Genomic DNA, 13,434 nt, shown 5'->3' on the forward strand with positions numbered 1-13,434 from the left:
ATATTCTCCTTCTTTGTTTAAGCTACTTTGTTTGTTGGTTATCGTGGAAAAATACCTGAATACGGTATTCATGAATGCCTACGTCAAATCTCTCCTCTTTTATGAAGTCCTCACAACCCAGAACAGTCTGAAGAAAATGCTTTCTTTGAATTTCTAACAGATCGTTTTTGGAACCCAGCAGCCAATTCTGTGCCTCTCCTCCCAACTCCGAGTTCAGTGTCCGCTCATTAGCGGTTTGAAATTGTCACAGTGGGAATAATGAGACTACAGAAATCAGCAAATGCTGCGAATCAAGGCTGTCTTTGCCCCAACTAAGCCCCCAGCCTGTTTACCAGCACATCACTGTCTAAATCCCTGGTCAGTTGTGCCATCTGGACATCAACCACGGACTGACGTGTGACATCTCTTGCTTTCTGAACACAGTGAGGTTGGGAGGACACGTGCCCTGGCCTACACTCCGTCTGAACCTTCAGAATCTCAAGGCAGGAACGGTCCTGAGGAGTAAGCTGGTCCGTGCTCTTCATTTCACAGGAGGACAAAGAGGGCCAGAGCCCTCCAGTGACCCGGTAGTGAGTCCTGCCGTCAAGACAAAGAAAACCCAGGACCATTTTGTCTTGCATCGTTATTAAAATGTAGGCCTTCCTGTTTGCTTTTTTTCAACCCTTTCTCCAATTTTTGTACAAAAGAGTATTTAAAAACGATTGCTGAATCATCCCAAACAGCTAATGGCCAAGACCCAAGCTGTCAATATTTACTTTCGACCAGGGGCTTTGGGGCTGCAAAGTTCTCCAGCGTGAGGTCATCCCAGATGGAGTCCCACTAACTCGGCGGGAGCTGGGGACAGCTGTTGAGGGGGACTTGCTGCCACAGGAAGACCGCGACATTGGAGTGAGCACTGGCAGCTGTGTGTATTATGTCACGCAGAGTGAAACAAGAGGACAGCTGAATCGCAAGCAAGGCTCTGCAGATTTATAAAAATGAAAAACATACAATTTATTTTTTGACGTAGCCATCCTATTTCCTGTAACGTCTCCTGAAAGTGGGTATAAGGATGTTCTCTGCAACCTTCTTTGAACTGATAGAAGACTGGAAACAATCTAAATTCTTAGTAATAGGGGAATAATTAATTAAATCATTTACATACATAGAGACAGACCTCTAGGTACTATTATGGAATTGCCTCCTAGATAAATTGTTTAGTGAGAAAAATGAGGAGCAGAACAGTCTTTAGTCCCCTCCCATTCAAGTTAAATAAAAAGAGGCGAGGAAAACACACACACACACAAGGACACAGGAGCAGAATCTATCTCCAGGAGGATATACAAAAAAATTGTAACACAAAAAGTTGTCTCTGGAGAGGGCAATTGGAAAACAGCGGTAAGAGAGAGACATTTTTTACTGCATGTCTTTTGGGGCAATTTAACTTTTAAAACCATAAAAATCTAGTACTTATTTCTACCCCTCCCCTCAATCATTTTTGTTTTAAAGTATAGGCTATGTTATAGCCTTTGGAAATTCTTCCTTTGCTCTTATGGGTATGCTGGATCTGGGGATATGGCAGAGTTTAGAGACTTGATAAGCATAAGTCCCCAATAGTTATATACTTGCATTAAAAAATATTTCACAGTCTGTTGCAATCTTCCAAGTTTGGGACAGGCGTTTCCCCCATTTTACAGTGAAGAATCTGAGGTGCAGGAAAAGGCCACCTTCCCAATGTTTCCTGGGGAGGGAGGGGAAGGGGCAGAGCTGGGGCGGGAGTGCAGATCCCACCTGGTTGTGCAATCTGTTTCCCAGACCTCAGGTGGCGGGGCTTCAACAACCAGAGTGGGTTTCCTGGGAAGGCGAAGAAGAACCAGAGAGTTCTGAGAGGCTCTTCCGATCTAAGATTTCGGGAGAGGTAAAGCCCCAGCATGGATGAAGTCAGACTGAAATAGACACTACTTAGTTCAACGGGGAACGACCCAGGAAAGATCCAGCCAGCTTCCAGATGTAACTTGAAGGGCCTCAGTTGGGAAGAATTCATTTTGGAATCTGATGCAACAGGCTCTCGATGAGGTTTCACAACTCAGTGTGAGGATCAGAACTGAACAGACGTTTGATGTGAGGGAAATGCCCTTGCAGGGGCGTCCAAAATTTTGGTGTTCCTGGGCCACAGTGGAGGGAGAGTTGTCTTGGGCCACACATTAAATACACAAACACTAACGAAAACAACAACAACAAAAATCTCATGCTTTAAGCAAACATATGGCCTTGTGTTGGGCCACATTTGTAACCATCCTGACCTGCATGCTGCCTCTGGGCTGCAGGCTGGACACCCCGGGAGAGGCTTCTGTTTTGCAGAATCAAGCTTTGAGAAAGCAGCACGTGAATGAGTATAGAGACCAGCATCCATGCTGGACTTTGCCAGCATCACTTTGGGAGGAAATACGAGAAATAAAGGCTCTACCCCTGCCCTTTGGTTTGGAAGAAAAGCAGAAATCCCCGACTGAGAAGATGAGGCATGATTAAACTGCGTAAATGAAATGTAGCTAGCAGCTAGAAACGGTTAGCTGTTGTGAACCAGGAGACGAATTTCTCTGAATCTTGTGTTTCAAAAGATTTCTATAGATTTCTTTTAAATAACGCCCCACTTATGATGTGAATAATAAAAAATTAAAAAACTTAAAGCACACCAGGGTGTCTAGTGTACTACCACTCACAAAAATGAGCGTCTTTATGTATGACCATCTCTTTAAAAATAACCTGGTGAGAGTGGCTGCCTCTGGGGAGAACCGTGGAGCTGAGATGAGGGGGGAGACGCAGCCTTCACTGTACTGTTTTGACTCACCATATGCCTGCAGTACATATTAAAAATAAAGCACACTCTTAAAAAAGTTCAAGCAGAAAACATGCCTTTTTAAAAAAGATTTTATTTATTTATTTTTAGAGAGGGAAGGGAGGGAGATAGAGAGAGAAACATCAATGTGCGGTTGCTGGGGGTCATGGCCTGCAACCCAGGAATGTACCCTGGCTGGGAATTGAACCTGCAACACTTTGGTTCGCAGCCCATGCTCAATCCACTGAGCTACGCCAGCCAGGTAAACATGCCTTTCTAATGGAGAGCTTTGGTGGCTGGTCTGTTAACCAACACATACCACACTCGAGTGTGTCACTTGGACCCACTTTCCAAGACACTGCAGTGCCCAGTGCAGGGAAGGCCCTGCAGCGAGCCCCCGCTGTAGTGAGAACCAGGTCCAGTAGCAGTAGAAACTAATTGGTTTAAATGTGCAGTTTTTCCCCACACTTCCAGAGCTGGCCTCCTCATGCGCTCTCAGAGAGGGCAGCACCAGTGGGCTGGTACCTGTTCTTCCGACTTTTGTGCTACTGAAACATACACCAGTCTAGCCAAAGCTCCTTCCCCAGACACGGAGTCATACTTCCAAGGGACCTCTTTTCTAACCTCAACCTCTCCCCTTGTTCACCGAGCCCTAGTGATGCTCCCCGCTTCCAGAATGTACTATCTCTGAATCTCCTTTTGCCTTTGCAGTTCTCCAATTTCTAGTTTATGATTCTTTATTGTAGGTTCTATTTGTTGAAACACTGGTATGTTTTCTGTTTCTTACTGGACCCTGTTTGATACATGAACACCTACAAATTTACATACAGACAGCTGCAGCAAAAGGCGAACTGAATCTAGGAAATAGGCATTAGTGTTCATTGTATCACTCTTCCAACTTTTTGGTATGTGTGAGACCCATCATAATAAAACACTGGGGACAACGGTCTTCTGAATATCTGGGAAGTATCAGTGCCAGAATAAAAAGGTAAACCTGATGAAGGGCGAGAGTCTCCAAAATTGTGGCATGGGGCTTTTGTTAGTAGAAGGAAATAAGTTTAAACTGTTTGCTCCAGAAATCAAACTGATCCCATTGTAGCCCTGGCTGGTGTAGCTCAGTGGATTGAGCGTGGACTGTGAATCAAAGGGTTGCTGGTTCAATTCCCAGTCAGGGCACATGTCTGGGTTGCAGGCCAGCTCCCCAGTGGGGGGCACATGAGAGGCAACCACACATTGATGTTCCTCTCCCTCTCTTTCTTTCTCCCTTCTCCTCTGTCTAAAAATAAATAAATAAAATCTTTAAAAAGATATTAAAAAAACTGATCCCATTGTAAAAAACAAAAATCAACAACTAAAAACAAACAAAAATCCCAAAACAAACAAAACAAAAATAAAAAAACTGAGTTTTCCATTTATATCTAGGCCAGGTTCTTTCATACTGATGTCAGTGTCATCAAAATTCCAAAATTAAGCAAACAAAATATGGCCTGTGTGGGGAAAAATGAAAAGGTTCTCTTGGGAAAACCTGCCCAACTGTTTCATCTTACAGGGAAGAAAGCGGAGGCCCAGGGCAGGTGAAAGCTGTACAAAATCACACAGTAGAATGAACGGAGTTCAGACTTTCCCATAGGCCATTTGCAGGAAGACTGAAAACCAAACACACAGAGCAAATCTTTTTTGGTGCCATGTGGCAGGAAACAAATGGCCTTAAGCAAAAGAGGGAATCTGTTAGCTCATGTGACTGAAAGGGAAAAAAAAATACCATGACTGCATTCAGGGGCTGAAGCAATGTCTTAAGGGGTTTGTCCCTTTCCTCTTCCCAGCTTTGTCTCTGCCGCTCCATCCTCTGGCAGCAGAGCTGAGCTCCAGACTCCACATCCTGCTGGTTGAGCAAGCACAGAATCTTCCCCACTAATTCCAGCCACAGTCTTGGAGCTGACTCTGATTAGCCAGGACTGAACCAGACAGGCTGACAGTGGGGTAAGGAGAGTTCCTCAAATAAAAGTAAGGGTGCTCTTGTTAGAAGCGGGTGAATGAGTGCCGAGCAGGGCAGAGTAAGAGATGGCTGGTCTGCCGGACCACTTGGCTCCTGTCTGCTGAGAGCTACGGAGGTTACACAGCTGGTAAGCAGCTGAGCCACTAGCTGAGTCCATTTCTGTGAGATTTAGAGAAAAAATGTAAAACACTAAGAAAATAACCTTAGGTATTTTTATTTTCAAAAGATAAAGTACAACACAATGAATTAGACAATCACCTTATACCGACCTTTAAATGAAGGTAAATTAAAAGCTTCAAATTTGATTTTTCTAAGTGTTTGGTAGATATCAATAAAAGCTAGGTTTAAAATATTTTGGATTTAGTGCTAAAAGGATTCTATACTGTAATTATCAAGAGCCTAATTTAAAAAAACCTGAAATATAAGATATTGTAAAATTTATCCTTTATTTGGTTTTAATTCCCATTGAATGATGTCTGGAAACGCTGACCTACCCACCCATTTCATGAGCTCTTGGTGACTTAGAAAAGCAGTCAAGATGTCCAAAAATCCACATGATCAGGTCAGTTTTAGAGAAAAAGCCATTTATATCTTCTCTTCCCCACCCTGGTTTCCCAGCGATTTCTTCTTGTGTTCCGGTAGTTACTAGGCCCAGCAGAGTTCCGTCTGCCACTTTTGAGCCTACAGAGAGGCTCAGGTGGGGCATTTTTAATGTGTGCTACTAACTGGTTTTCTTGAGATGTTTAAAATCGGGTATTTGGCAAAACTGTAATACAGGAAGTTTGTTTTCAACCAATCGTGCACAGAGTGACATCTGCTGGTCATAATGATTACGACTTTATCCTGTCTGGCTCCTCTTTGCAATTTATCAATGACCTTAATTATATATTAAAAATATAGGAAAGTTATCTCTTCCTTGGAGAAAAAGAAGCCGACATATATGACTTATATGTGCCAATATATGCATCATTGTGGGAGATTTTTAAACTAAAAACAAATTGAGTTTCTTCATTTTAGCAGATAATGGGGTATCTTTCACTCGATCAAGGAAAATAAACTTGTAGGATTTGAAAATGAATTTAAAGAAACAGTTCTCTCCTTTAAAATGTCCTCTGGGTTTTTTGTTTTCGAGCAGAAATGAATGAATTTCATCTAAGGGAGAATTCTAGTGGACTTCATGAAAGACGGTTTATGAAAGGTCGTTTGCTTCTGGCATTTCATCCTCATCCAGTTCCTGTGCTGTTAGGGCCCAGCCTTCACGCCCATCCCTACTCCTTCCTACCTTTAGATATGCAAGCATATTAAGCAGTACACATACTCATCCAGATCTATTCCTTTACTAACTTAGGAAATTTTTCCAACTCTTCTTGATGTTAGATTACACTAGAAAAAACTAAGACATATTTTATAACTGCATGTTTAAATGAGAGAAGGCACGTATTTATATTTATTGACAAAAGTATTTTGATGGATGATGATAACATTCAGTTTTGTGTAGACAATATGAACTTCGATGTGCAGTATTCGAGTGGCATCTCACTTTCGTCGTCACATTCCACTCCCCTCCAGATCCCCCCGACCAATTTCTCACTATTATAAAATGCTGTGATTACCCACCTTATAAATAACACTTTGTGGAAATCCCTGATTCTTCCACGTGGTAAATTCCTAGAAGGAAGAATCCTCAATCAAAAGGATATGAATACCCAACAGAGGAACTGAAATTAGTACCGTAATGATAAAAAAATTAAAAAAGGAGATGGATGTTTTATGCATTCAAACCTCACCTGTCATCTGGAGGAGTCAATATATAACTTACAAACGTAAATACTGACGCATGTGTTTGGCACATTGCCTGGCTGTAGGGGTGGAAGCAGGAAATGTTACAGCAGAAACGGTTAAGGAAACTGGGCAGGAAGAAGACTGCGGCTTTTCATTATAGAACTCTCTTTTTTTTTTCCAGCCTTGAGCACACAGCACTTTGATTAAACATTGAAGTTTTGAAATAAAAATGTAAATTTATTTAAATTAAAAATATATTCTGCCAAACTATCACTCAGAAGGAGTACATTTAAATTCCCATGGGAAACTTTCTGATGGCCCTTAATTACTACTGTGTCTTCATGTCAATTTATTACATCAATTTATTATTTATATTCTGGTACATTCAAAAGTTTTAAACTATGTTAGAAAAATACATATAAGGAAGGCCCTGGCTGGTGTGACTCAGGGGGCTGAGTGCTGGCCAGTCAACTGAAAGGTTGTTGGTTTGATTCCTACTCAGGGCACATGCTTGGGTTACAGGTCAGGTCTCCAGTTGGGGGCGTGCGAGAGGCAACTAGTTGGTATGTCTCTTACACATTGATGTTTCTCTCCCTCTTTCTCCCTCCCTCCCCCCTCTCTACAAATAAATAAAATCTTAAAAAAATACATATAAGATATAAAATAAGAGAGGAAGGTGGAGTAAAGGGAAAATAAGTGTAGGAGGAATAAGATGAGGCCAGACGACCAATGACTCCAGCAGAAGCACTGGAAGGCTGGTTAAGAATGAGGATCCTTGATCACCCCAGACCTGCTACATCAGAATCTCTAGGGTAAGGCTCTGGGATCTCCTTTTTGCAGCCTCCATGACCTGGTGTCCTAATGAAACTTAAAAGAAGACAAAGAGTGACTAATAGGATATTAGGGTATTTATTAATGTTGTATTTAGGGCATGGTAGCTAGAGGAATGGACACTGTGAGGCTAACTCCAAAGAACGCATTTAAAAATAAATCCTATGTAAACCAGCATCATCCCTTCTCCCTCTAGGACATTCCATAATCCTCTTCTGAGTCCAGCAATCTCCCTGCGACAGCTCTCACAGGCAGGGGAGACAGCCCGTCGTTTTGTCCTTTGACTTTTACTCTCGACACGGAGATGCGTGTTCTGGGAGGTCCTGTGTTCCACCCTGGCTCCAGTTCTCAGCCTACCGCACCACTTTGCTGGATATTCTAGCGCCGGGGCATCCTTTTAATGCATCACATCAACAGGTTTAACGAACACTTAGAAGAATCCTATGTATTAACTAGGCAGCGGTGCTCTTTTCTGCTCCTTGCCTTTTATAAAACATATATACTTTCCCATGACTCATGTGAAACTTAAAAGTTAAAGATGCTAAATTTTTTAAACACAGGATTTGGTATACCATAAACATAAAAGGAAAGGGACAGAATTATAGCTTAATTTTATCACGGAATTAAGAATATATTGAAAATTATACATTTTAAAAAAGTATGTCAGCTTACAGTGACTTCTGCTGTAGCTGTAGCTTTTGCTCAATGATGTCTGAGAAACGAGGAACTTTTTTTGAAATAGCCACACGGATGTCCTCACTCATATTAATGCAGCTTCTGGACTTTGTTTTAAAGTGTAAAAGTGATGAAAATCCCAGCTCACAAAGGTATGTGGATGCAAACGGTATAAGGATTTCTAGAGCTGTCTTCGCCAGGTCTGGAAACACTGGAAACTGAACACACCAGAAATCCTCCAGCTTCATGGTCTCAAATTCCATCAAAATTTGGCCACTGGCTCGTAATTCGGCAAGATCATTTTTTAGTAAATAACCATCATCAACGAAATCCAGGTTAAAAAGAAATGGGTCCAGTATCCATTTACTTGCCTCTTCCAGGTCCCCCACGGAAAAATACCCGTGGAAGGAGTTGCTCAGCTGTTGCAGGTGGAGTGTGATTTCCGCGGCGATGCTTCCCGCCTCATCATCCGAGACGATTACTTCTTCAAGGAAAGGAAAGTTGGTGAAATTTCTCTTCTCGATTCGCTTTAGCCAAAATGGAAACTTCCGAATAAAGGCAGATAACTTCTCTCTAGCTGACACCGTGTTCATCCCGGTCCTCTGCATGGATGCGCTGAGTTCATTTAGGTGTTTGAATAGGTCTGCGAGGTAGGCCAGGTGAATTTTAAACTCTTTATTTTCAAAGCCGTTAACTAAACTACTGTTTTGGTGGTGAAGGAACTGATTTATTTCTTCGTACATTTCAAAAATATGAGTGAGTATCTGGCCTCGGGAAAGCCACCTCATTTCCGTATGGAAAAGGAGGACACTGTACTCTATTCCGATCTCTTCAAAAAAGGCCTGAAACAGGCGATGATTCGGCGCTCGCCCTTTGATGAAATTTATCACCCTCACGACAGTAAACAGAGCATCCCTCAGCCTTGTAGGCAACGTCTTGGTGACAAGTTCGTGAGGGTTCAACAAACAATGTGTGACCACGATATGAGGCACCTCTTTTTTCACGCAAGCAACGAATTCCGAGTTTTCTCCAAGCATAGATGAGGCACCGTCGGTACAAACAGAGCCACATACATCAAGTCCTATCTTATGCTTCGAAAAGAAGTCTCGGAAGAGACTGAACACATCTTTTCCTTTCACGGCTAGCTGCAATGGTTCACAGAACAGAAACTCTTCTACGATCTCTCTTTCTTTTATGTAGCGCACAAACGCCATCAGCTGGCTGCAGTCGTCCATGTCTGTTGTCTCAGCAAGCTGAATACCCACCTGAAGAGGGCTGGCTTGGATGTCTTCCAGGACTTGCTGTAAGATATCCTTGCTCATCTCGTCAATTCTAGAATGGATCACATCATCGGATAAGGGTACCTGCTGAAGCTTCTTTTGTGCATCGGGACCCAAAACTATATGTGCTATTTCCAACGCGCAAGGTTTCACTAATTTTTCAGCTATTGTATGAGGATTCTTCTCCTTGGCACATAAGTACGCAAACTGATAGGAGGCTTGTAACAAGGCATCCTCTTGTGATGCAACTCCAAATGCTTTCAAGGTTTTGCTCTGATCAGATGGTGCTGGCATATGCTTCAGGCTACTGAGATCATGCCCACCGACGCCGCCATGCTGTCTGTTAAAATGGTCAGAGAGTTTTGATGGTCTGAGGTCAGCATTTGAAAACACCGAGTTACACAAGACGCACTGTGGGCGTTGAGTTCCGTCAACCTCCGTCGTACAGGTGAACCAGTAGCGGACATAGTCATCATCCCATTTGCGTTTCTTCGACATGGCACCCTGAAATTCTCAGGTGGTATTCCAGAGATGCCGCAGAATTTTGCTTTGGGAGTAAAATACAACCCACACATTAAAAATCAGTGGCTCAAAAAACATGCACAAAAAAGACAAAATAAAAAAATCAGTGGCTAACCAAAATAAAACAAAGCCACATCATATGCCATCCTGCCATTTGTGTTCATGGGAAGCAGCAGCCTGTAAAGATACAAAGTAAGCCATGACAGCATGACATTCCAACTTGAAGCCAGAAACTCACAGCTCAAGTCCAGCAAGGTGTATGTGGGCGATTTAGGTTTAGGCAAGTTGTGAATACTCTTAAGTCCTCTACTGGTGAATTGCAGTTATGGCTTAATTTGCTTTCAAAGGTACATGTTCTGAATAAATATGGTACATTTTGATGCCCAGAAGGGGCATCTCACTACCATCCCCTCCTTCCATCTCGGGCTAATAATGTATGCACAGTCCCTGTTATGAAGCCCTGAATAGAGAAGGAAATAATTCACTAAATACAATATGGAAGGGCAGGTACTTTGACAGAGTGGCTAGTTGTTTTTACTCGGGGGTTGGCCAAAAAGTTCGTTTAGTTTTACCTGTATGATGGCTGTAGTAGTGCTTGTCTTTGACTTCATTCGAGACAATTTTGTTAGATTGTATTGTGACAGCTGTCATATCAGTGTGCATTTTAAAAAGAACATCAAAATGGGTGAATTTTGTGCAGTGATTTCAATATTGATAAAGGAAGAAGATACACAATATTTTTCGGCATATTATGCTTTACTATTTCAAGATAGGTAAAAAGGCCACTGAAATGCAAAGAAAGATTTGTGCAGTATATGGAGAAGGTGCTATGACACCAATTGAACATGTCAAAAGTGGTTTATGAAGTTTCTTGGTACTATTAACACTGTGGCCAAATACTTCTTTGCCGCGGGCCTGTCTTATGCATTGGAAGGTGTTTAGCAGCACCCCTGGCCTCTACCCACTAGAGGCCAATAGCAGGAGATAGGCGACATATGCAAAAGGGTCAAATCAATAAAGTTTTTGGTGAAAATGAAAAATGTGTCTTTTACTTTACAGAAAAAAAACTAAACAGACATTTTTGCCAACCCAATAGTTAAGGATTAAACAGGGCTGTAAAACTATTTTATCCTTAGGTTGGGGCTTTGACTCCAACCTAAGCAGAGAATTTCAAACAGGTCTGATTAAGCCACCCCTGACACAGAAGTATAACACAAATATGGCTCAGAGTTTCCTGCTGCTAAAGTGTAACACACTGTCAGCCCATGATTCATATTGTCTGAACAGAAAAGCAAAACAAGTTGCTTAGGAGAAACACAACTATTCTTGTCACCAATGTTCAAGATCCTCAAAGATGAACTTACTACCCAAAAAGCTTTCTTGTGTTTTAGAACCTCACAATTTCCACTTTCTCCTTTGTGGTACTCAGTAGTCACAACATTCTAAAATATACAAATATTTAAAAAGCATCATCATAGTCAGGAAACATTGTCTATTTAAACAGGTGTGACAATGGCATGGTTATCTTTGAAAAAAAAAAAGCCCTCACTTATCAGAAATACAGACTCAAGTATTTACAAGTGAAATGATAAGATGCCCGGGTTTCCTTTGATACAGTGAACTCCAGCACACACGTGTGCACACACACAAAAAGTGGGGTGGAGGTAGAAGAAATAAGATCAGCCTTGAGATGTTAACTGTTAAAGCTGGATGATGGGTACACATATTCTATTTTTATGTATGCCAGAAATTTTCCACGATACACAGTAAAATAAGCAAACAAAAAGCAGTATCTCGTTAAGATACATGTCATTCTTTTTTAGAATGATTCTTTTGAAGGTATCTCAGGATGCAAAATCTGATATAACAAAGTAGAATGTTTTTGCAAGTTGATAAAGTACAAGGGTAGCTATAAAAAAGTATCACGATTGACAGAAAAAAAGTTAGAGGTGAGCATCTCCATAACAAACACTTGGGGAATGCTAACACATACACATTTCAGCAATGACAACACCCAAGTGCAGTTGCAAATCTAAAACTCCAAACAAATTCTACTTCTGTCTGTCCTCTGCCAGGTGTGGGTACCAGGGCAGGGAGCGGATTTAATCACTGCAGTTTACAGTTAAAAGCAAAAAGCCAGGAGAAATGGAACGAGCAAACGCTCCAGACGCAAAAGCCTGTGATTCTGGCTTTGTCACTTACAGACTGGGACCTTTCCAAGCCCCAATTCCTCAACTGCCGATGACAATAGTACCTACCTGATAGGGTCGTTGGGATGTTTACTTATGAGCATGCGTGGAAGGCACACGCAGCGTGTAACTGGCAGCAAGGACCTGCTGGTGTTATTAAGGACGCTTAGGAGGCTGCTCCACGGAGCACTAGGCGCCGGCGGCCACGAAGGAAGACTCGGCCGTCTCCACCGCCCCTCTCCGAGCCCCAGGCGCAGGCCCCAAGGATGCTCGGGATCCTTTTAGAAGCCCGTTTCAGGGTCTAGGCCACTTTCCGCTCAGGCTGGGGCCTAGCCCCTGGACGCCAGAACCACTCTAGGCGGCGGTTCCTCAGGTGCGACCTCGGAGCAGGAACCTGCGGAGACGAGTGACACGGAGGCGCCCGCAGCCACCTCCGCCCCAGCCGCGCCAGGCTTCCATCCGGGTTCTGCGGCTGGCTTCCCGCCCGCAGAGGCGGCCAGGCATCTCCAGGAACGCAGGCGCATTAGCAACCGCCCCCGGGCCCCCGGGTTGGGGGGTGCAGGGGGTGGGGCTGGATAAGGAGCATGCGCGCTGGCCATCACCTCCCCCCCCCCCCCCCCCCCCCCCCGCGCACCGCCCATCTCCCAACTGCCTGCCCCAGACCCGTTTTTTTGAGATTGGAGCTGGACATTTTTTCATTGTGTCTGCCAGAAAGAATGCCAGAAAAATGGAATCTAAGGAACAGAAGGCACTGCAAAGTCTATATATCTCTGCAGAGCTTTGGAAATAAAATTTTAGAGTGTCAGGCGGGCTTGTGAAAGTCCAATAATTTGCTGTTTTCTATGTGGGATCCATGACGGAAAAGGAAGTTCATTGTGCTCCCGAATTACACATTCAGGCGGATGAGATGGCTTACACAGTCCATTGAGATGCTCACAGTGGAGGACGTGCTTCCAGGGCGCGGGTCCTCTTGCCCACGCAGGTCACCCCCCCACCCCTCCCATAAATCAGAGCACATGGGTGAATTTCCTGAGAATCATCATCTATTTTAGAGAAAAGATCTTTATTATCATTCTTTTTAAAAGGGCCATAAAGTCATAAACCTAGATTAGAGATTAGATTTTAGAGATAAACTCCCAAGAAGGAACTAGAAAACATGTAAAGAAACAAACCCAGTCATAGCTCTCTATCCTATGTGGGGTATATTTTAGTCCAGAATTCTTATATACTTAGGGAAATGGCATTTTATTATTATTATTTTTTGTATAGTCAATCTTGTCAGAAGCATCTCACAAGGCTGGAGGACCAGAGGGTGCTTAAGAATGTGGGCCGCATGTATCATCT

The 13,434-nt window shown here is 42.9% G+C and overlaps 1 protein-coding gene across 1 annotated transcript; it reads right to left on the reverse strand.

Annotated features, from left to right (window-relative positions):
• Positions 1–7,483: 7,483 nt before the first annotated feature.
• ZBED8 (zinc finger BED-type containing 8) lies at positions 7,484–12,635 on the reverse strand. The gene is made up of 2 exons (XM_028527657.2): positions 12,160–12,635; positions 7,484–9,926 (listed from the first exon to the last, which is right to left on the reverse strand). The coding sequence occupies exon 2, from the start codon at positions 9,875–9,877 to the stop codon at positions 8,093–8,095; it is 1,785 nt and encodes a 594-aa protein (XP_028383458.1). The 5' UTR covers positions 9,878–9,926; positions 12,160–12,635; the 3' UTR covers positions 7,484–8,092.
• Between the last annotated feature and the right edge of the window lie 799 nt (positions 12,636–13,434).

Source organism: Phyllostomus discolor, chromosome 13 (assembly GCF_004126475.2).
Source record: "Phyllostomus discolor isolate MPI-MPIP mPhyDis1 chromosome 13, mPhyDis1.pri.v3, whole genome shotgun sequence".
In the NCBI taxonomy this organism is placed as follows: domain Eukaryota; kingdom Metazoa; phylum Chordata; class Mammalia; order Chiroptera; family Phyllostomidae; genus Phyllostomus; species Phyllostomus discolor.

Excerpts from the sequence above, each read along its gene's own strand:
- ZBED8 (XM_028527657.2), bottom strand. The coding sequence starts at position 9,877 with ATGTCGAAGAAACGCAAATGGGATGATGACTATGTCCGCTACTGGTTC.